The 24826-nt window shown below is 48.1% G+C and overlaps 1 protein-coding gene across 1 annotated transcript in view; it reads left to right on the top strand.

Annotated features, from left to right (window-relative positions):
- F2 (coagulation factor II, thrombin) overlaps positions 1-24826 on the top strand; it is a 94674-nt gene that overhangs the window by 28351 nt on the left and 41497 nt on the right. The window contains 4 exon segments of the mRNA XM_029583099.1: positions 2267-2434; positions 2932-3037; positions 3040-3107; positions 7812-7990. Coding sequence (XP_029438959.1) covers positions 2267-2434; positions 2932-3037; positions 3040-3107; positions 7812-7990 — 521 coding nt within the window.

Here is a 24826-nt window from a genome sequence, read left to right as displayed (position 1 = left end):
GGATGCTCTTACTGTAGGGAAATTCAGCTCAAAATATTTAAAACTCTGGATCTTTGAGTAATGTTTTCTGTATTACATTTTAAATTAATTAGTCAAAGACGTAATGTGGATCCAATGTGTTAATTTGACCAATATAAAGTATGCAGAATTTTACATTTTTGTGTGCAGAATTCCCCCAGGAATAGCCCCTGAAAATAAGTGGAAAGTGCATGAGTCACCAACCTCAAGCACTGTGGGCAGGCAGCTCCCACCTCACTGTTCATAATTGCAGAAGAGGGCAGAGAATGAAAAGTAGTGCAGTGGTGGCAAAATCTTCTGCCCCCCCCCATCCTTTCTGCACTGACTCATCTCATTGATTTGCCCAGAGCCTGGCCCAGCTGCTATCAGCCAGCTCTAGCACTTTTAGCAGTATGTGGACTTACAGTTTTCCTGCTGCCTGGGAAGAGGGATCATTTCCTCCTCAGTGACAGATAAAGCTGCGCTCACCATACTCTCACTTTGTGTCACTTACACTTCCTCCCAGAAGCTTCACTCCCTCCTCCTCCTCCTCCTGCATGGGAAGAGGGATCATTTCCTCCTCAGTGACAGATAAAGCTGCGCTCACCATACTCTCACTTTGTGTCACTTACGCTTCCTCCCAGAAGCTTCACCCCCTGCTCCTCCTGCTGCATGGGAAGAGGGATCATTTCCTCCTCAGTGACAGATAAAGCTGTGCTCACCATACTCTCACTTTGTGTCACTTACACTTCCTCCCAGAAGCTTCACTCCCTCCTCCTCCTCCTCCTGCATGGGAAGAGGGATCATTTCCTCCTCAGTGACAGATAAAGCTGCGCTCACCATACTCTCACTTTGTGTCACTTACGCTTCCTCCCAGAAGCTTCACCCCCTGCTCCTCCTGCTGCCTGGGAAGAGGGATCATTTCCTCCTCAGTGACAGATAAAGCTGCGCTCACCATACTCTCACTTTGTGTCACTTACACTTCCTCCCAGAAGCTTCACTCCCTCCTCCTCCTCCTCCTGCATGGGAAGAGGGATCATTTCCTCCTCAGTGACAGATAAAGCTGCGCTCACCATACTCTCACTTTGTGTCACTTACACTTCCTCCCAGAAGCTTCACTCCCTCCTCCTCCTGCTGCATGGGAAGAGGGATCATTTCCTCCTCAGTGACAGATAAAGCTGCGCTCACCATACTCTCACTTTGTGTCACTTACAGCTTGTTGCTACTTGATTGTCTCTCTCGATGGCTAAGCGATCTCTGTAAGGCTTTGTTGTGCACTTCTTTTCTGTTAATACAGCATTTCTTTCTAGCCTTTCTCCTTCTATGGTATCTGTTTTAGTAAAACTAAAGTAAAAGTATCATGCTATTTTTGTTAGTAATAATAATGCTACGTATGATCAAAAATAAAAAAAACTAGAACAAGACTAGTTACTTCTTATGTGACAAGTCAAAAAGATTTTCATTGTCTCTTCACTGCTTTCCATCACGTCATGGGGCTCTGTACACCCACAAGAGTATCAGCCTTAGCTCTAGGAAGCTTCTCTATTGAAGAGTTTCCTGAGCAGACCAAAGCCAAAGTTGGAAGCTTCTACAGTTAGGACAATTTGAAGTCAGGAATTTGGAGATATCGCCTCCTGGCCAAAATGCAGTGAATAATTTACCAGGACAGAGAGTCTGTCAGACTGAGTGATGTGAATGCTGTCCCAAACATCTTTAGTGACCTGAAGATCCACTGGGCTCTTCTGATGTAAAGATGTGGCCAAGTCATGACATGGACTGTTGAGTGCTTGAGGCTCAACAAACTCCTCATGTCCCTCATTCTTTGTACAATTTAAGTCTGTTGGTTGTTAGTTTCATAGAGTACACCCTTGTTTTAGTACGGTTAGAAAGGTCAAACAACCCTCCTTTACTTATCTGTTCCACCCCACTCATGATTTTTATAAACTTCTATCCTGCCCTACGTTGCGTGGTTTCTCATCATAGCAGAGCCAATCCCTTCTTTTATACTGCAACTCTATCTTGAGGTAGGGCAACCAAAACAGTACAGCAAGTGTCCATGTTACCACCACACTAAGTCATTGTTACTTTATGTAAAGCACAACATTGTAATTCTTCAAAAGTGTTGAAAAAAATGTCAGTCCTCTACTAAAGGAGATGGTGAATATTATTATTGTTATTGTCTTGTTTGCTCTTCTGCATTTTCCCTTCACATTCTTCTAGTTTCTCTGCTCTCACTGCACTTTACTGTGTAACCTGTCTTCTTGCCTAGGCAAGTGATGCTGTTTCAGAAGACGCCTCAGAGATCAGTGTGTGGTGCCAGTGTCATCAGTAGCCGCTGGCTGCTAACCGCTGCCCACTGTATTCAGTATCCACCTTGGGAAAAGAACTTCAGCACGAGCGACTTACTTGTGCGCATTGGCAAACACAACCGGGCAACGTAAGAACCGGGGGGTACACAGAGAGGGGCAACCTTGAGGGCAGGATAGAGAAGAAGTGGGGCAGGAATAAGATGGGAGGGTTTAGAAACCATTCCCAAATGAGAACAGTTTCCAATAATGCAGATGCTGTGTGCAGTGGAGATCACAAAAGGACAGAAAAAACAAATTAAAGGATAGTTGAAGCTAGTGACAAAGTGAGTTCCCAGAACTAAGTGGTACCTGCTGTCAGTCCACTGGCAACCTAAGTTGAAGAAATTGTCTTCAGTGTGCGCCACTCATTATTTTTACAGGATTTAAAATTCATAGGATATCCTCCTTCAAGGAAAACCTATCCACTTTTCATAATTTAATAATTAAGGTGTGCACCCTCCAGTCTAATAAAAACCCTTCCATCTTGTTAAAGTACTACGACTTCTCTTCCGACTGCCAGCTGTAAAAGGCTCTGTATTTGCCCCCTCCCTTACTACCCAGATACTTATATGAGGATGTTCAACAGGTACGAGAGAGAAGTGGAGAAAATTGTGATGCTGGAGCGAATAATCATCCACCCCAAGTACAACTGGAAAGAGAACCTGGATCGGGACATTGCCTTGTTGCAGCTAAAAAAAAACCCATCACCTTCACCAGCTACATCCACCCTGTGTGCCTGCCCACCAAAGAGACTGTGCAGAAGTAAGGCAAAAGGGGGTCCAGGGCACTGCTTCCTCATTGCTAGAGAAAGCGGGCATGGGTTGTGCATGAAGGGAAGGAGAATGCTATTATAACAGGCTCTGCTCTGTGCGGGGGGGCGCTGCTTCCTCAGTACTAGAGAAAGCGGGTGTGGGTTGTGCACAAAGGGAAGGAGAATGCTATTATAACAGGCTCTGCTCTGTGCGGGGGGGCGCTGCTTCCTCAGTACTAGAGAAAGCGGGTGTGGGTTGTGCACAAAGGGAAGGAGAATGCTATTATAACAGGCTCTGCTATGTGCGGGGGGGGCGCTGCTTCCTCATTACTAGAGAAAGCTGGCGTGGGTTGTGCACAAAGGGAAGGAGAATGCTATTATAACAGGCTCTGCTCTGTGCAGGGGGGGCACTGCTTCCTCATTGCTAGAGAAAGCGGGCATGGGTTGTGCATGAAGGGAAGGAGAATGCTATTATAACAGGCTCTGCTCTGTGCGGGGGGGGCACTGCTTCCTCATTGCTAGAGAAAGCGGGCATGGGTTGTGCATGAAGGGAAGGAGAATGCTATTATAACAGGCTCTGCTCTGTGCGGGGAGGCGCTGCTTCCTCAGTACTAGAGAAAGCTGGCGTGGGTTGTGCACAAAGGGAAGGAGAATGCTATTATAACAGGCTCTGCTCTGTGCGCGGGGCACTGCTTCCTCAGTACTAGAGAAAGCTGGCGTGGGTTGTGCACAAAGGGAAGGAGAATGCTGTTATAACAGGCTCTGCTCTGTGCCCGGGGCATTGCTTCCTCATTGCTAGAGAAAGCTGGCGTGGGTTGTGCACAAAGGGAAGGAGAATGCTATTATAACAGGCTCTGCTCTGTGCCCGGGGCACTGCTTCCTCATTGCTAGAGAAAGCGGGCGTGGGTTGTGCACAAAGGGAAGGAGAATGCTATTATAACAGGCTCTGCTCTGTGCCCGGGGCACTGCTTCCTCATTGCTAGAGAAAGCGGGCGTGGGTTGTGCACAAAGGGAAGGAGAATGCTATTATAACAGGCTCTGCTCTGTGCGGGGGGGCGCTGCTTCCTCATTGCTAGAGAAAGCTGGCGTGGGTTGTGCACGAAAGGAAGGAGAATGCTATTATAACAGGCTCTGCTCTGTGCGCGGGGCACTGCTTCCTCATTGCTAGAGAAAGCGGGCGTGGGTTGTGCACAAAGGGAAGGAGAATGCTATTATAACAGGCTCTGCTCTGTGCGCGGGGCACTGCTTCCTCATTGCTAGAGAAAGCGGGCGTGGGTTGTGCACAAAGGGAAGGAGAATGCTGTTATAACAGGCTCTGCTCTGTGCGGGGGGGCGCTGCTTCCTCATTGCTAGAGAAAGCGGCATGGGTTGTGCATGAAGGGAAGGAGAATGCTATTATAACAGGCTCTGCTCTGTGCGCGGGGCACTGCTTCCTCATTGCTAGAGAAAGCTGGCGTGGGTTGTGCACGAAGGGAAGGAGAATGCTATTATAACAGGCTCTGCTCTGTGCGCGGGGCACTGCTTCCTCAGTACTAGAGAAAGCTGGCGTGGGTTGTGCACAAAGGGAAGGAGAATGCTATTATAACAGGCTCTGCTCTGTGCCCGGGGCACTGCTTCCTCAGTACTAGAGAAAGCTGGCGTGGGTTGTTCACGAAAGGAAGGAGAATGCTATTATAACAGGCTCTGCTCTGTGTGCGGGGCACTGCTTCCTCATTGCTAGAGAAAGCTGGCGTGGGTTGTGCATGAAAGGAAGGAGAATGCTATTATAACAGGCTCTGCGCGCGGGGCACTGCTTCCTCAGTACTAGAGAAAGCTGGCGTGGGTTGTGCATGAAAGGAAGGAGAATGCTGTTATAAGAAATCCCAAGTAAGCTCCTGCTTTACTACTGGAAGAGAGAGTTGTCAGCTATATAACCCCTAAGACTATAAGATGCACCATAATGGGTCCATCAAGCCCAGCATCCTGCGTCCAACAAAGGCCAATCCAGATTACAAGAACCTGGCAATTACCAAACACTAAAAAGATCCCATGCTACTGCTGCAATTAATAGCAGTGGCAATTAGAGATGTGCATTCATTTTAAATTAAATAGATAATGACAATGAGATTCTTTATTTCGTCTTTTCTGGAGCGCCACAAAACAAAAACCCCCTGAAATTTCATAAAAATCAGCATTCTGTGTTAGTGCGCACTAACTGAAAATGTTAGCAATCAGTAAAAAAAAGTGTCAATTGGGGGAGCAGTTTGGTAGCTAGAGTTATGTTATGCCTTTCCATAGTTACTTGTTTGTGGTGCCATGGTTGCAAGATGGTATTGGGGGGGGGGGGGGGCAGTGCCTGGTAAAAAACAAACAAATGATACAATAAATATTTAATGCAGTCATGTTTTTAGTCAGCAAATGCAAAAGCATATAATGCAAATGCATATTTTGAATTTGCCAATACCTTTGTATTTTAGGAAAGGAGCCCTGGCATTTTTGTACATGCATACTTTTCGTTTCCTTGGTGTTTCTCTTTGTGTTTGGGTAGGGAAGGGTTGGTAACTGGGGTGACAAGCGGGAGAGAGACTAATTGGAGTGGAGAATGGGGTGACTATGGGAGGATAGAAGAGAGAATGGTTGGGGTGGTGACATGAGAGAGAGAGAAGCAGGCTGGTGTGAGTGTGGCTGACTGATAAGAGGGGAAGTGACTGGGGTAGCTATATGGGGTGATAGGTGGAAGAGAAACTTATTGAGATGGTAAGTGATAGGGTGACTGTATGGAGTGACAGATAGGAGAGAGTGGTTGGGGTGCTGACTAGCGAGGCAGCCAGGTGAGAGGGACAGGACTGAGGTGACCATATGGTGTGGCAGGTGGGGGAGACAGACTGGTTGGGGTGGTGACTGCTGAGAGAGGGAGCCTGGTATGTGGGGAGTGACAGGTGAGAGGGACAGGACTGAGGTGACCATATGGTGTGGCAGGTGGGGCGGACAGACTGGTTGAGGTGGTGACTAGTGAGAGGCAGCCTGGAATATGAGGGTAACCTTTGAGAAGGGAAGTGACTATGTATGGGATGGTGGGTGGGAGAGAGTCTGGTTGGGGTGGTGACTGGTGTTGAGTTTATGGCATGCTTAAAAGTCCATACCATGCCACAAACTCAACACCAGTCACCACCCCAACCAAGTATACTATATCTACCGGTTCACCTTTATCCACATGTTTATTAACTCCTTCAAAAAAGTGAAGCAGATTTGTGAGGCAAGACTTGCTTTGGGTAAAGCCATGCTGACTTTGTTCCATTAAACCATGTCTTTCTATATGTTCTGTGATTTTGATGTTTAGAACACTTCCACTATTTTTCCTGGCACTGAAGTCAGGCTAACCGGTCTGTAGTTTCCCGGATCGCCCCTGGAGCCCTTTTTAAATATTGGGGTTACATTTGCTATCCTCCAGTCTTCAGGTACAATGGATGATTTTAATGATAAGTTACAAATGAGAGAGAAGCAGCCTTATGTGGGGGTGACAGGTGAGAGAGATAGTGTTTGGGGTAGTGACTGGTGAGAGAGACAGCCTGTTGTGTATGGTGTGGGAATAGTGAGAGGGGAAGTCACTGGGGTGACTGTATGGGATGACGTGGAAAAGAGGCAGCCTGGTATGTGTTGGGGGTGCCTGGGGTAACTGTATGGGGGACAGGTTACCCCCCCCCCCAAAAAACATCAGGCTGCGCCTCTCTCTCCAGTCACCACCCCAGGCTCTCCCACCTGTCACCCCATACATTGACCCCAGTCACCACCCCACACCAAGACTCACAGCAGGGGAATTCAAAATATGCATATCCCAAAATGCCAGGGCCCCTTTCCTAAAATACAAAAGGATTGATGAATACTAAATGCTATAAAATTACATCACTTGTTACCCCTACAGACAATATCCTGCAATTGTAGTAACACAAGGAGGCAGCCAATGGCACGCAGAACCTCTAGCTAACAAATTCCTCCCAAATGGACACTTTTTAATTGTTAGTGCACACTATTATTTATTTATTTTCTTCCAGGAAGTCCATAAACTACTGATGAAAAGCAAATAAAGAAGTCTATATTTAATAGGTTTATTTTGCTAAATTTTGGACGGGTTTTAAATAACTCTGTTGATCTAATAATTCATTATGCAGATAAATAAACTGAATATCAGCACTACCTGGCTCAGTTTTGCTTGTGCTGGAGTCTTACTTGACAATAGTGTTGATGTAGACACAGGTGGGACTGTACCTTGCTGCATCCATGGGATTTTGGGGGGTTCTGAGTGGGTAGGAAGGGCTCTGAAGCAGCTATGCTTTACTATCTTGCGAGAGAGAGGAATTGGACACCATACCCCCATCTTTATAAAATGATTTTGAGAGGTGGGGGATTAACATTGGAAAGGTGTTTGTTTTTTAAATACACATTTAACCAGCTATATGCTAAATACAGGCAATTAAGTTCTGCATTATCTGTGTAAACCTACCCAGGTATATTCAGCAGGAGACTTGCCCCGCCGACAATATATGACAAGTTATCTGGATAATTTAAGCTTACTGCATAAGTATTATTTAGCTTTTAAGAGGGATTAATCTGTGTAATTTTTTGTTTACATAATTGTAAAATCCCTTAGAAGGAAACCTACATTGTAATAATGCATGTAACAACAGATCTCAGCTCTGGAAATAGAGGCAGTAATCCTGTTTCTGTTGCTCCTACAGGCTGATGAAATCTGGACACAAAGGCAGGGTGTCAGGATGGGGTAATCTGTACGAGACCTGGAACTCTGGGGGCAAGACGCTCCCTGCGGTCCTTCAACGAGTCAACCTCCCACTTGTGGATCAAGAGACCTGCGAGGCTTCCACTAAAATCAAAGTGACTTACAACATGTTCTGTGCAGGCAAGAAACTATTCAGTCCTTATAAGCAGGAGGATCCAGGGGCAGCACAGCTATTGCTAATGCAGTGGTGTAGCCAGAACTGATTATTTGGGTGGGCACAAAGTTAAGATGGTGGGCTGTGGGCATGCAGGTCTGAGACCTACTAGATGTATTCTTATTGATAAACAATGCCATATACTGCACCCTACAATGGCTAAGTAGTTTGCAACAGCCATTTTGCATTGTGCATGAAACTTTAAATTATTTTACCTCAATTATTTCAAGAACTTACCAAAATTAAAAATTCCTTACTAATCTGTATTAATTTAATTTATATTTATTGCAGTTTATAGATGCACAAGTAAATCATGTAAAAAGCAAAGAACAATCAGATCCAATCAATCATGTAATAAAACAAAAAATAAATAATGTATTCTTTCATGAATCCTCTTTGCAAAAAGGCAGAAATGATCATAACTACAATAAAATATAATTAATCATCAGCACTGGTTCAGAACTAGGACAATTCACATTACAATTAACATGAAAAATAATATTCAAATTCTGGTGTCACCTCAGCAAAAAAATATCCCTCCACTGCTATTTTGTGAAGTAACAGTTACGACTGTCGCTGTCCGACATCTCCATTCCGCCCTCCTTACCTCTCTGGCGACTCCTCCCGCGGCGTCTGCCTGCCGTCCTCTCCGGCATCCCCGGTCCGGCTTGGGCGCTGCCTCCCGCCATGCTGTCCAGCTGTCTTCGGGCACGCGCGCTGCGTGGCCCTGCTTCAAATACTTTCTTTGGCGCGAACCTCAGGGGGTGTCCCCCTGTGATGACGTCACGCAACCGGATACAAAACGCCTACACTACTGCTAGCTAATCGAGTTAGCAAGGTCAGGTATTCATACTGGTGAACTCCTTGCAGATGGGATTCGCTCTCCGTACCTAGCTACTCTGCCTCTCCATTATTGGACTTACTCTATTTGGGGTACCTGCTCTTCGGGGGCCTCTCTCTTCTCTTTCAGGTCGCCGTCTGGAACCGGTACTCACTCCTCGAGGGCCCATGTTCCTGGACTCGCTGCCTGGACTTCACTTCTGCCTGGAAGATACCGCTGCCTACACCATCAGTGAGTTTCCGTCTACTTCTCTCAGAGCTGTTCCCTGGAACCAGGTACTCGCTCCTCGAGGGCCTGCCTCTATTCCAGCTCCTGTGATTCCTACCGAGAGAAACCACTGTGTGAGTACTCAACCAACGAGGCTCTATTCCAGACCCTGCATATACTTCATTGTACTCCTATCTCAGTTTCTCTTCACTACAGCACAGCTATTGTGGGATCGCTGTTCCAGAGCCCTGAGGGACTACAGCCCAGCCGGGCTTCATCTCTGCTCACTACTGCCACCTCTGGTGGCTCCTCAATACTGTTAATAAAAGATCTATCTGTGTTGTGTGTCCTAAGCTGAGCCTGACCTGTGGCCCCTCATGGGAACTCTCCCGCTGGGGCCCAGGTTGTCATGGGAAGTGCCTTAAGGAGATTGCTCCTGTCACCTGCATGCCTACTACTCCAGCGATGCCAGGACTACCGCCCCAATACGCATCTTTCAGTGATGGTTTTCCAAAGAAGCTGCCGACATCCTTCCTCCGCATAGGTCCCATGACTGTGCCATAAGACTGAAACCCAATACTGAACCTTCTAAAGGACGTGTCTATCCACTCTCAGCATTTGAGAACAAGGCGATGTCCGAATACATCGAGGAGAATTTACAGAAGGGGATTATTAGACCACCAAAGTCTCCAGCCGGTGCAAGCTGCTTCTTTGTGGGGATGAAGGACGGTATCCTACGTCTTTGTATAGATTACTAAGGTCTGAACGAGATCACGATTAAAGACCGCCCCCTGCCTTTAATGTAAGAGCTGTTTGACCGGCTTCAGGGGGCCAAAATATTCTCAAAACTTGACCTGAAGGGGGCCTACAACTTAGTTCGCATTCGTAGTGGCGACGAATGGAAAACAGCTTTCAACACTCAAGATGGCTATTTTGAGTACTTAGTTATGTCCTTCAGCCTGTGCAACGCACCAGCTATATTTCAGAACATGATGAACGACATCCTGAGGGACCTGCTGTACAAGAGTGTCGTGGTGTACCTGGATGATATCCTGATATTTTCCCAGGATTTGCCCACTCATCTAGAGGATGTCAAGCAAGTACTACACCGACTCTGTGAACACCGGCTCTACGCCAAACTCTCCAAGTGCGACTTTCATAAAGACTCAGTGCTTTTTCTTGGCTATATCGTGTCTAAAGTTGGCTTCCAGATGGACCCTCAAAAGCTTCAGTGTATCAAAAATTGGTCCCAACCTACCAGCCTGAAGGCCCTGAGACGAATCCTGGGGTTTACCAACTATTATAGAAGCTTTATAAAGAACTACTCTTCTTTAACAGTACCCTTGACCGCAATGACCTGCAAAGGTGCCAATGCTTCAAAATGGTCTGCAGAGGCCATTTCCGCGTTTGAGAAATTAAAAGACTGCCTTTTCCACGGAACCATGCTTGCAGCATCCTGACCCCAACAAGCCCTTTATTGTAGAAGTTGACGCCTCAGATGTCGGCGTGGGGGCTGTATTGAGCCAGACTGGAGACTCTAAAGCCTTACGTCCCTGCTCTTTCTTCTCACGACGTTTCTCCCCAGTAGAGAAGAACTATGGGATCGGCGATAAAGAGCTCTTAGCAATAAAGCTTGCATTCGAGGAATGGTGGCCTTGGCTCGAAGGCGCTCAACATCAAATAACCGTATTCACGGACCACAAAAATCTAGAGTATCTCCGCCATGCGCAACGTCTTAACCACAGACAAGCTAGATGGTCCTTAATTTTCAATCATTTCGATTTTGTGCTTAAATATCGCCCCGGAGACAGAAATACCAGAGCTGATGCATTGTCATACCCCTTTCTCTCAGAGAATGTGCCTGAAGAACCTCAGCACATAATTGACCCGAAAAAAGTCATCTTGGCGACTACACATTCTGTGCTCGCTGGTAAGACCATCGTGCCTATACACCTCAGGAAGAAAGTGCTCTTTTGGGCGCACGATTCCAAGCTGGCTGGCCATCCTGATCAACGCCGTACCCTGCTCAAGATCCAGAAGTTTTATTGGTGGCCTACTATCAAGAAGGATACCCTATCCTATGTGGCATCCTGCACCAACTGTGCCAAACACAAAACTGCTTCTGGTTAACAGTGGGGATTGCTGCAACCACTGCCAGTTCCGAAACAGTCCTGGTCACACATCGCTACTGATTTTGTAGTCTATTTACCCCCTTCTGGAGGAATGAATACCATCTGGGTAAAAGTCGATCGCTTCAGCAAGATAGCCCATTTCGTGGCGCTGCCTGGCTTACCTTCAGCCTTGGAGCTTGCGAAGCTCTTCATATTGCATATTTTTCGCCTTCACGGCCTACCAAGACACATTGCCTCAGACTGAGGATCTCAATTATCGGCAAGATTCTGGAGGGCCTTGTGCAAGTTATTCGACATCTGTCTAGACCAGTGGTCCCCAACCCTGTCCTGGGGGCCCACCAGCCAGTCAGGTTTTCAGGAACTCCACGCTGAATATGCATGAGAGAATATTTGTATGCACTGCCTTCATAACATGCAAATTTTCTCTCATGCATATTCAGTAGCATGGGCTCTTCTTAGTGTTTGGGTAATTGCCAGGTTCTTGTGGGCTGGTTTTGGCCTCTGTTGGAAACAGGATGCTGGGCTTGATGGACCCTTGGTCCGACCCAGCATGGCAATTTCTTATGTTCTTATATAATATAATAAAAAATGATTGTATAATGTCTGTAATTACCAGAAACACCAATAATTTCCGAGTGTATATAAAAAGTTATAAAATGTGCCTAGCCTACCAGAAACAACAATTTCACCTCCTCCACCAGATCCTTTACGATATCTGCATATGGACTCTCTACTGGGTAACATCAAGCTAGGTTGAGAGAACATTGCACAAATCTCATCTTTGGGTGAGTTTCCTCACTCCGAAGGTAATCAAATCTTCACAAGTGCGCACTGTTCTGTTTGTATGCCACACTCTGCATGTCAAAGTGGCCCCTAACCCCTACACCAGGAATCAGGAACCTATGGCTCGGGAGCCAGATATGGCTCTCTTGATGGCTGCATCTGGCTCGCAGACAAATCTTTAATAAAAAAGTAAAAATCTAACAAAATCCCCCACCCTCCTGACGCCCCCCAAGACCTCCAAAATTAATTTACTACAACCCCCACCCTCCTGACCCCCCCAAGACCTGCCAAAAGTCCCTGGTGGTCCAGCGGGGGTCCAGGAGCGGTCCGGGAGCGATCTCCTGGACTTGGGCTGTTGGCTGCCAGTAGTCAAAATGGCGCAGACGGCCCTTTGCCTTCACTATGTCACTGGGGTCGACCAATGGCGGCGGTAGCCCCTGTGACATAGTAAGGGCAAAGGGCCGTCGGCTGCCAAATGGCATCGGCTGCCAAATGAAGTCGACGGCCCTTTGCCCTTACTATGTCACAGGGGCTACCGCCGCCATTGGTCGACCCCAGTGACATAGTGAGGGCAAAGTGTCTGTGCCATTTTGACTACTGGCAGCCGACAGCCGAAGTCCAGGAGATCGCTCCTGGACCCCCGCTGGACCACCAGGGACTTTTGGCAGGTCTTGGGGGGGGGGGGTCAGGAGGGTGGGGGTTGTTGTAATTTAATTTTGGAGGTCTTGGGGAGCGTCAGGAGGGTGGGGGGTTTTGTTAGATTTTTACTTTTTTATTAAAGATTTGTTTGCGAGCCCTGGATCACCAGGGACTTTTGGCAGGTCTTGGGGGGGGGGGGGGGGGGTTAGGAGGATGGGGGGTAGAGGTAAATTAATTTGGCAGGTCTTGGGGGCGTCAGGAGGATGGGGGGTTGTAGTTAGTATGGCTCTCACGGAATTACTTTTTAAAATATGTGGCGTTCATGGCTCTCAGCCAAAAAGGTTCCCGACCCCCTGCCCTAATACCTACACCTCACCTCGAACTAGGTGGGCCTCATATAGGGGTATAAATACATACGTAGTATGAAGGCATTATGGCTTTTTTTCTCATATATATATATATATATATATTTTTTTTTTTTGTCATAACTGAAGACCGGGAAAGTTGGTCGCAACTCAAGGGCCCACTAGAACATTAATATACCACCTACTAGAATAACAGAACAAGCTGGAGTGCTACAGAGAAACTACATGCAAGTAGACATACTGCACTTCCGTCACACATACACACACCAAGACAGAGACCGACCTTTACCTAATACAGAAATAAGAGACAATAAATTAGAACAGAAACATGCAGATAAAACCAAAATAGAAAGCCTGAGAAACTAGACTCTGAACAGTGGAACACTGAAGAAAGAGCAAAATACAAAAATAGAATATGCCATCTTTGGGAATGTGCATTTCTTATAATTGCTAAATAATTTTTTTTTATAAGCTTTGTCTGATTTTTGTATTTTTCTAATCAGTTGGCCCTGGTCTTTTTTTCCAATTTTTCCCTTGTCGCTCATTTCCTAATTCCTTTTCATTGTCTCTCTTCTACTGTCTTTTTCCCTTCCTCCCTCAACTCACACACACGCTTTCTCTCACAGACTCCCTCACACACACAAGCTCTCACTCATTTGCTCGCCCCCCCCTAAACTCACATTCTCTACACATACACACAAGCTCTCACTCTACATGCTCTATTATACACACACACACACACACAAGCTCTCTCTCTACATGCTCTATCATACACACACACACACACAAGCTCTCTCTCTCACTACCCCCCCAGGTTCCCATTCTTATGGGCACAGAGATGCATACCCAGGCACCCATTCTCACCCACATACACACATTCAAGCTTCCATTCTCACCCATACATACACACAAATTCCCATTCTCACCCACACAGACACACACACACACATGCACACAAAAACAGGTTCTCAGACACACACAGGCTCTCACTCATTCACACATACACACATCATGGTCTTCTGTTATCATTGGGTTGTGGTGAGACTAGCTCCACCACGGCCCTGAGGGCCTCCTACTATCTTCGGGCCATACGGCCCATCGCTCTTCCTGCTTGAGAGGAGGGAGGGAGCAGAAACTGCGCGCAGGCGTGCACAGCTTCTGCCCTCTCCCAAGCAGGGAGATCAGGTCCTATGGCAGCAGGCAAGGCCTGACGGCTGCCCGTCACCTCCCTGGGTGTGAGCCTGACTTTGCATCTCCGGCTCTCCTCTTCACCATCGCCAGGATGGGATCCCACAACGGCCTTGCAGCTCTGGCTCTCCTCTTTGCTGGTTGGGTGGGCATGGGTCCAAACTGGGTGGGCAATTCACTTTGCCCTCAATTGGCTAAGGTACTAATTTAGAGGCCGTTCCCTGTACGTACCTGGATCAGTCCAGACAGTGGGTTGAGCCTCCTGTCCAGCAGATGGAGCCAGAGAAAAACTGAAAGGGCATCCCATATAAGGACAGCGCTCACCCTGCACCCCTCAGTATTTCTCTGGTTCCAGCAGATGCAGACGGATGAACCTGCGGTTCCCTCTTCTTAGTGATATTTCTTTATTTCTTCTTGCGAAGTCTTCTGTTTTCTCTTCGCTGGGTCAAGCAAGTATTTCTAAAATATACAGGAACAGTGAATTTTCTTTTCTCTGGAGACAGTTCTGTCTCCAGGCTCTTGTAGAGACCTAGGGGGGGCTTTTCCCCTTGAGTAATTCAGCCTAGGTCTCTTTCCCGGTAGCCTAATCCCCTGCCTATGGGTAATACTGGTGGTCCAATCGCTTCCCCTCTTTTACACTGGTGAGATGTGATTATTCCTTGGGTCCTTTGCAGAGATGTTTTAATTCCTCTGCTGTGGCACAAACCCTTTAGCCGTTTTAGCGGTTTCTCAAAATAAAAAAAAAAAGAAAAGGAGAGACAGCAGAATTTTTTACTTTCAGTGTAAAAATTGGAATAAGGCAGTTCTTCACGTCTCCGGGCTGTCTGGCAGGGAAAGCAGCAACTCGAGGCTGTTCAGTTGGCTTCCCTGCTTCGCAGCAATCAGGCTCAGGTGGCTCACTCACAGCTGACTTCCCGATGCTAAGGTCTGCGTTTTGTCTTGCCTTCGGGGACCCTGCCTTGCGGCTCTCCCGCGACGGGCTCTGCTCACTCTGCTTGCCCGAAGGGGAGGGACCCTCCATGGCTCCCTTGAAGTCGACGACCTGAGGTCGGGTCGGCAAGCTTGTGTCCGGACTCTCCTCCACACAAAAAACTGTGGGAGCGGCGACCATTTTGTGCCCGGATCTCGCAGCAGACTCGGATCTTCAGGGGAGAGGGGAGCCGGATTTTTGTCGTTTACTGCCTGACCTAAGCCCTATGGTATCTCCTGATGCTGATTCTGACCCTCCCCGAGGGGCCCTCCCCCCACAGGGGTCCAGCAGAGCACATACTCTTTTTTTTCACCAGAATTTGTGCTCCTTTTACATAAGTCTTTTTTAGCAAGCTTGGAGGTGCAGGAGGATCCCACTCCAGGCCCCCCACCGGCAAAAATCCTTCATTTGGTTGTTAGCCAGGGCTCTGGCATCCCAGACTCACAGGGTACTACTAGAGTCAGGACTGTACCTGGTGGGTGGGACCCACCTGACCCCCATCCTCCTCCCACTCCACTGCCTGATCCAGATGCTGACCTGGATCTCTCTCTCTCGATAATCCCCTCGTGGAGGGAGATGACCCACGGGTTTTGAGGTTGTTTAAGTGGGAGGAGCTGGACCCACTTATTCCTTTTGTTCTGGATGAACTTGGAATAGATATACCCGCAGAAGAGCCCACCTCTGCCTTCACCTCCCATACCGTTGACCCGGTCCTGGCGGGTCTGAGGGCTCCATCCCGTACTTTTCCCTTCCATCCTATGCTTATGCTGCTTCTGCTCAGGGAATGGGAGGCTCCAGAGTCTGGTCTCTGCGTGGACAGGGCAATGGATAAGTTATATCCCCTCCTGGATACAGCTCTTGAGATGCTCAAAGTCCCCAAATTGATGCTGCGGTGTTGGCTGTCACCAAACGCACCACCATTCCGGTTGTAGGGGCCATAGCCTTAAAGGATCTTCAAGATCGCAAGTTGGAAGTACATCTCAAAAGGATCTTTGAGGTGCTGGTGTTAGATGTCCGGGCAATGGTTTGTAGCAGTCTCATGCAGCGGGCAAGCCTCAGGTGGGTTGAACAACTACTCAGCACCCAGGACCTCCCATCTGCAGAGACCGAACAAGCAGAGCAGCTTGAAGGTGCGATTGCATATGGGGCTGATGCCCCTTATGATCGCCTTCAGGTGCAGGCCAGGGCTATGGTCTCAGCAGTCTCTGCCAGACAGCTCCTCTGGCTGAGTAACTGAGCAGCAGACTCCTCTTCCAAGTCTCAGTTAGGCACTCTCCCCTTCAAGGGTAAGTTGCTTTTTGGGGAGGACCTGGAACAGCTTATTAAATCCTTAGGTGATAATAAGGTTCATAAGCTGCCTGAGGACCACCCTAAACAGTCGAAATCCTTTTTTCCTTCACGCTCTCGATTCCGGGGTCAGCGCAGGTACAACAGAACAAGGGGGTCCTCTCAGCGTCCTGCCTCTTCCAGAACACAGGCTTGGTCTCATTCCTTTCGAGGACATCGACTGTTCCAGGATGGCAATCCCCATGGAACCGCCACCAAGTCCTCGCAATGAGATGAGGCAGGCCCATTCCTTCACTCCCTTCTTAGGTGGACGTCTGTCCCTTTTTCTTGGGGAATGGGACAAAATCACCACGGATCAGTGGGTCCTCGACTTGATCGACAAAGGTTACGTGTTAGAATTTGCTCGGGATCTTCCTGACAGCCTCCTGATCTCTCCATGCGGCAGTTGAAAATGGCCAGCAGTGTGCCAAACTCTCTACAGGCTCCTGGAACTCGGGGCCATAGTCTCTGTTCCTCCAGAGGAACAGGGATCCGGCCACTATTCCATCATCCCCAAAATGGACCATTTCTTCCGACCAATTCTGGACCTCAAGAGAGTCAACTGGGGCTCAAGGATCCCCATTTTCGGATGGAAACCCTGAGGGCGGTCATTGTGATGGTTCGCTTTGGCGAGTTCCTGGCTTTGCTCGTCCTCACAGAAGCTTACTTTAGCATCCCGATTCGCAAGGAGCACCTGAAGTATCTTCGCTTCAACATACTGGGCCGGAATTTTCAGTTCCAAGCTCTCCCGTTCGGGCTTGCCTCTGCCCTCGCATGTTCTCCAAGGTGATTTATTTATTTAAAAGTATTTATATACCGTTTTTTTAAATAAAATTGTTTACAGAAAATTAAAATAAAAGTAGGGCATGAATAAAATTAAAATATGTACATAAATTTAACTAAAATAGCTAGATAAATACTAGCTTTAACAAAAATTTTATTTAAATAAAGAAAGGTAATATGCCGTGGGTACTTTAGGAAATTAAGAGAAGGAATAAGGGAGGGAGGGGAAGGGAAAAGAGAATATGGAATAGTTGGCCAAATGAAGGGGTGGGAAAACAAGAGTAGAAGAATGAATGAATGTGGCGAATGTGATGAATCGTCAAATGCATGTATCGTAAAGATGAAAGTAAATATGACGGTTAAGGTGAAGAGTCTAAACCATGTGTATCAAATGGGCGGAGTTGAGATAATGAGAGTTTCGGTTTTGGAAGAAGAATGCTTAAATGGAATATTAAATGCAGATTGAAAAAGGTATGTTTTTAAATCTTTTTTAAAGTGGTGAGAATTTGGTATCAAACGGAGAGGATTAGGTAATGAATTCCAAAGAGATGGTCCTGCTAGAGAGAATGCTCTCTTTCTGGTAATATCTAATCTGGCATGTCGTGGTGATGGAATGTCTAAGAGATTTTGAGTGAGTGATCTTAAATGTCGAGTAGGTTTGTAAATACGGAGTAAAGTGCATAGCCAAGTGGAGGGAGAATTATAAATTAAACTGTGAATGATTGAAAGTACTTTATATTTTATCCTATATTTTATGGGTAACCAATGAAGAGATTGTAGAGTAGGAGTAATATGGTTACGAAGAGGAATACCAGATAAACGTGCTGCACTGTTTTGAACTAAGGTGATGGTGGTGGTGGCGGCCTTTCTCCGGAGGGAGGGTGTCTTGGTCATCCCTACCTGGTCGATTGGCTCATCCGGGCGAAGTCGGTGCACCTCTGCATGATGGCAGTCAGTCGGGTGGTGTCGATGCTCACCTCCCTCGGGTGGATAGTCAACTGCTCCAAGAGCAACCTCTTGCCCTCTCAAGTTCTGGAATTTCTGGGAGCTCGCTGAGACACTTGCGTGTCCAAGATCTCCCTGCCCGAGGTCCGTGCGTTCAAGCTCATGCAGCAGGTACAGCATCTCTTATCTAGTCGATACCCACGGCCTGGGATTACCTTCAAGTTCTGGGCTCTATGGCTTCCACTATCGATCTGGTGCCCTGGGTGTTTGCGCATATGCGTCCTTTGCAGAAAGCTTTACTGGCCTGTTGGAAGCTGGTCCCGGAGGAGTTTCGGGCACCCCTACCGCTTCCCGAGTCTACCATCATCAGCATGCAGTGGTGGCGCTCTCTCTCGACCACCTGTCGAGGGGCATGCCCCTGGAGACTCCCCAGTGGATTGTCGTGACGACGGATGCCAGCCTCTCCGGCTGGGGAGCGGTATGTCAGTCTCAATCGACGCAGGGCTCTTGGTCTCCGATCCAATCCAAATGGCACATCAATCGTCTGGAGGCCCTGGCGGTTCAACTGGCACCCAAGTTTTTCCTTCTCTTGATCCATTGCAAAGCAGTGAGAGTCCTCTCCGTCAATGCCACCATGGTAGCTTACATCAATCGCAGGGGGGGGGGGGCACCAGGTAGCCCTGGAGTCCAGCCTATTGTTTGCTTGGGCGGAACACCATTTGGACCGCCTGGCGGCTTCCCACATTGCAGGAAAAGAGAATGTTTAAGCAGACTTGCTCAGTCGTCAGCATCTTGACCCCAGAGAGTGGGAGTTGTCAGACGAGGCGATGGTTCTAGTCATCCACAGGTGTGTGTGTGTGTGTGGGGGGGGTGTCCTCCACTTGGACCTGATAGCCACCCTGAAGAACGCGAAGGCTCCTCTGTTATTCAGCAGCAGGAGAGAACACTGCTTGGAGGCGTGGATGCTCTGGTCCTGCCCTGGCCCAGTGATGTCCTCCTTTACTTATTCCCTCCTTGGCCTCTGGTGGGAAAAGTTCTCAGAAGGATAGAACTTCACCACAGGCCGGTCGTTCTCATAGCACCTGAGTGGCCTCTGAGACCTTGGTTTGCGGACCTCTGTAATCTCACGTCGGAATGCCCTCTTCGTTTCGCTCACCTCCACAACCTCCTGCGACAAGGTCCAGTATTTTTAGATCAGGCAGATCACTTTTGTCTTGCGGCCTGGTTTTTGAGCGGCGGCGGCTGAGGAAGAGGGGCTACAAGGAGGAAGTGATTTCCACGCTGTTGCGGGCCCGTAAAACCTCAACATCTCTTTCTTATGTTCGGAGGGTTTTTGGTAATATGTGCGTGGAAGCTGGGGTATCGACATGCAGGGCCCCGGTCTCTCTGGTTCTTTCCTTCCTTCAGAACGGGCTCTCTAAGGGTTGTCTTTCAACTCCTTGTGGGTTGAGGTTTCGACTCTCTGCTCCCTCTTGGGCAGGCTTGATGGTTACTCGGTGGCAGCCCATCCAGATATCGTTCGATTTCATAAGGGGGCTAAGCATTTGAATCCGGTCAGGGCTACTTGCCCGTCTTGGAATCTTAACCTGGCCTTACGGATTCTTGGTGCGGCACCTTTTGAACCCCTCCGTCGGGCCATGCTCAAGGACCTCACACTTAAGTCTGTGTTCCTCGTAGCTATTTGCTCAGCCAGGAGGGTTTTCGAGCTGCAGGCTTTATCCTGCCGGGAGCCCTTCCCGCGATTCTCTGATTCGGGGGTTTCTCTAAAGACGGTTCCTTCTTTTCTGGTAAAGGTAGTTTCCTCCTTTCATGTCAATTGGTGGAGCTCCCTGCCTTTTCTCCGGAGGATATTGCTGGCAAGTCAGGTGCTGATCTCCGACGCTTGGATGTTAAGTGTGTTCTCCTTCAATACTTGCATGTTACTAACGATTTCAGACTCTCCGATCATCATGAGTGGTTCTCATAAAGGTCAGAAGGCCTCTAAAGCCACCATTGCTCGCTGGCTAAAGGAGGCAATTGCATTGGCGTATCTTTGTCAGGGCTGGCCAGTTCCGGAGGGACTAAAAACCCATTCTCTGCGTTCGCAGGCTACTTCTTGGGCAGAGCGCCAGTTGGTTTCTCCTCAGGAAATTTGCAGAGCGGCTACCTGGAAATCTATGCATACCTTTGCTCGGCATTATCATCTTGACGTTCAGGCACCAGTTTTTGGTTCTTTTGGCAGACATGTGCTCCGAGCGGGACTGTCTCGGTCCCACCCTACTTAGGGAAGCTTTGGTACATCCCACTGTCTGGACTGATCCGGGTACGTACAGGGAAAGGAAAATTGGTTCTTACCTGCTAATTTTCATTCCTGTAGTACTACGGATCAGTCCAGACTCCCTCCTGTATTTCTTTTGTCAGTGCACTCGAAGTTTTTTTCCTTTTCAGCTCTGGAAAATGCCTTCTTCCTTGCAGAACTTTGATGTAACATGATGATTTGGCACCAGATGTATCTAACACAGACAAGAGCTGATTTTTTCTTGTACTGTTCAATGTTCTCATTATTGTTATGAATCCTGCCCGTGGAGCGTCCCCCGCGAGCAGGCTCCTCACCTCCCGTGCTGCCTTCTCTAATGCGGCACGGAGCTGCCGCCACCGCTGAGCCTTCATCGCGGCAGGAGCTGCCCTTCTAGCTTGCTTCCTTGTGGCTGGTAGGCCACTGTTACCGCCGCCTCCCGCGGCCTGGAGGCCACCCATCGTGATCCTCTTTACCATGGCGGGAGCCACGGACTTCAGCGTCTTCTTTGCAGTCGGAGGCCGCAATCCCCGGGCTTACCTGGCGGCTGGAGCTGCCTCTGCTTTCTCCTGCAGTGGCAGGAGCCGCTGCCGACGTCGGGGCCTGCTTCTTCTCAGACGATGTCAGGGCAGGGCCGCTGTCCATGGTCCTGCACAGCTTCCTGTTCCTGCTCCTAGGCACGCGGCCGCTCTTCCTTACAAGATTTAAAGGGCCCACGGCTGGATTTGCCCTGGGCCCCACCTAAGGACTGTTTCCTATGCCAGCCCTATTTAAGGGCTGCTCCTGCATTTCACCCTTGCCTTGCATCGGAGTTACTTTGCTCCTGGAAGTTCCTGAATGCCAGTGCTCTGTCAGGTCTCTGTTCATCGTTGGAGCTCCATGTCTCATCTGCTTCCTGTGTTCCATGTCTTAGTCTCCTGAGGTCCCTCGTCTAGGTTTCCTGTCTCGCTTCCCGATGTCTCGCTTCCTGACATTCCACTCTTCCTTATGTCTTCGAGGTTCCGCCCTCCTTCGCCATTTCAAGTTCTCCTGGATCCGCCAGCTCCTGTGGCCCTCCAGATGACACCTTGCTCAGTCATTGGAGTCTCGTCACAGCTGGATCCGTTTCTTGTGTTCCCGAGTCTTCTTGACCTGCTAGCCCCTGTGGTTCTCCGGATGACACCGGCTCCGTCATTGGAGTCTCACCTCGGCTGGATTCCCTTCCTGCGCTCGTCCCGCTCTCCGCGTGGTCTGTGACCAGCCTCCTTAGGTTGTGTAGGGCGCGCAGTGGGACAGGGTGGTCCGTGACCAGCCCATTGGGTCCGCCCTGAGTAGTGGGCTGTGTAGGGCGCCCTGAGAGACAGTGCAAATGTCTATCTTCCCAGCTTCAAGTCTTCCAAGATCCTCATCCACTTCCAGTGTCTTCACGTCATGAGTCTTCTGTGTCACAAGGCCTCCATCTGCCCTCATCCTCAGTCCGGCCTGCTGCTTCATGCTGATCCTAAGTGGCAGGTCCGAAAGGGCTGGGAACGGTCGGAGAACTGTTCATATACCAACATCCCATTGTTGGCTCCGGAAGCACGCAGGACCGGCAGAGGGTCACCTTATCTTCGCCCATGCTGGGACATACCGCCAACCCTCGGTTTGGTCCTGGATTCGTCTGGGATCAGGTCGAGGCCCAAGGGCACACTAAAATCCCCTCAGCTGGGATCGCTCCCTAGCGTTCCAGTAAATGTAACAATTATATTAGCCTTGTTGGTTTTGTTACTTGCTTGATCTTATTCTGGTTCAATTTGCATTCTGCTTTGATAACGTTTATACTGAGGGGTGCAGGGTGAGCGCTGTCCTTATATGGTATGCCCTTTCAGTTTTTCTCTGGCTCCATCTGCTGGACAGGAGGCTCAACCCATTGTCTGGACTGATCCATGGTACTACAGGAACGAAAATTAGCAGGTTATTTATTTAAAATCTTTTATATACCGTCGTTAAGTTATTTACCATCGCAACTGTTTACAAGAAGGCACATATATTAACAGTAAGTAATTAAGTCATATAAAATGTTATAGAAGTGCCGAAAATGATTCGGTAACAATGTGTATTCTAATATACAATTATATGATGAGTTTGTTTGTCTTGTCCTTTTGATACGTATCAAAGTTTAACATAAATGTGGATCTCTCTTGCAATTCAAATTCTATATCAGGTTATTAGTGAGATATTGGATAAAAAATGACCACTAAGCACATAGTAAACTAAATGCTGAGTGTTGATTTTATGATGCTTGCCTTTATTTACTTTCTCCGTTCTTTGTAAAACGCCTGTTTAAACAGTCATATTTTTACATTTCCTTTAAATAGTTTAAAATTTCTCTGCAATCTCATTTCAAGAGGCATTGAATTCCACAAGTTGGGTCCCGCTAAAGGCAATGCTCGCTCACTTACTTGTGTAAGTCATGCTGTCTTAACTGATGGAACTGTCAGGAGTGCTTTATTCGCTGATCTCAGATTTCTATGTGGCACATGTACATGCAGTGCTGTGTTAAGCCATTCTCCTTTTTCATCGTGAATTAGTTTATGTATTGTACATAGTGCTTTATATTGTACTCTTTGTTCTATGGTTAATCAATGTAATTCAGCTAGTGTTTCAGTAATATGATCTTTTCCTTTTACCTGTAAGTATTCTTGCAGCAGAGTTTTGTAATATTTGAAGTGGTCTATGGTAGTCCTAATAGAGTGTTACAATAATCAGTGCTTGCAAAAATTAGTGCTTGTAAGATGGTTCAAAAATTAGTTAGTGATAATGTTGAGATTACTACCTGATAATCTCCTTTTCCTTAGTGTAGACAGATGGACTCAGAACAAATGGGATAGTATCCGCGTGCTAGCAGTTGGAGACGGATATGACGTCAGCACGGGGTATATATATCCCCACAGGAAGCGTAGCAACTTAGTAATCTTCCTTGCAAAAGCTGTTATGGATGTGTGTACTGACGCTCAGTGAAAAGTGAAACAGGATTCCCCTGACCGATTGATAGTAGCTGGAGACCGCCAGCATTCCCAACCGGAAGGCGTTAACACCTGGTAGAGTGTACGCTCTTATGTAAACAAATGACATGGCTTATCTTGAATCAGTGAAACCCATGTACACAGGCAGCTGGGCGGGATGCTGAGTCCATCTGTCTACACTAAGGAAAAAGAGATTATCAGGTAGTAATCTCAACATTTCCTGGCGTGTAGCCAGATGGACTCAGAACAAATGGGATGTACAAAAGCTTTACTCCCAGCCTGGGCGGGAGGCTGCCTGAGGACCCTGTAGGTCTGCCCTCACAAATGCTGAGTCCTCCCTGGCCTGGACATCCAGACGGTAGAATCTGGAGAAGGTAGGGAGGGAGGACCACGTCGCCACTTTACAGATTTCTGCAGGCGACAACATCCTGGATTCAGCCCAGGATGTCGCTTGTGCTCTGGTAGAATGAGCCTTGACTTGTAGAGGCGGAGACTTCCCGGCTTCTACGTAAGCTGCTCTGATAACTTCTTTAATCCAGCGGGCGATGGTGGGCCGCGAGGCCGCTTCACCTTGCTTCTTCCCGCTGTGCAGGACGAAAAGATGGTCCGTCCTTCGTAGTTGTTGTGTCAGTTCCAGATATCTGGGCAGTAATCTGCCAATGTCGAGATGGCGCAATAAACGCCCTTCTTCAGATTTCTGCAAACCCGCCGTGGTAGGCAAGGATATGGTTTGGTTAAGATGAAACTGTGAAACCACTTTCGGTAGAAAGGAGGGGACCGTCCGAAGATGGATAGCCTCCGGAGTGATTCTGAGAAATGGATCACGGCAGGACAGTGCTTGTAGCTCTGAGATGCGGCGGGCTGAACATACAGCCAGCAAGAACACCATCTTCAAGGTTAGAGAACGGAGAGACAGGCCCCGAAGGGGTCTGAAGGTGGATCCCGCGAGGAAATCCAAAACAAGGCTGAGGTTCCACAAAGGCACAGGCCACTTCAGTGGCGGACGAATATGCTTGACTCCTTGCAGGAAGCGAGAAACATCTGGGTGCTTGGCGATGGTCTTGCCATCCCTCCTGGGACCATAGCAAGACAGCGCAGCCACCTGAACCTTGATGGAGCTGAGGAAGAGACCCTTCTGAAGTCCATCCTGCAGGAAATCCAACACAATAGGGATTGTGGTTGCATGTGGATTGGTGCCGTGAGTGTCGCACCATGCTTCGAATACTCTCCAGATGCGAACGTAGGTGAGGGATGTGGAAAACTTGCGAGCTCGGAGGAGAGTATCAATCACGGGCTCCGAGTAACCTCTTTTCTTCAGTCTAGCCCTCTCAATGGCCAGACCGTAAGAGAGAATTGAGCTGGGT

The sequence above is a fragment of the Rhinatrema bivittatum genome, chromosome 17, assembly GCF_901001135.1.
Source record: "Rhinatrema bivittatum chromosome 17, aRhiBiv1.1, whole genome shotgun sequence".
NCBI lineage: Eukaryota > Metazoa > Chordata > Amphibia > Gymnophiona > Rhinatrematidae > Rhinatrema > Rhinatrema bivittatum.
The sequence above is the reverse complement of the archived record's forward strand: the minus strand, read 5'-3'. Positions and strand labels throughout refer to the sequence as shown.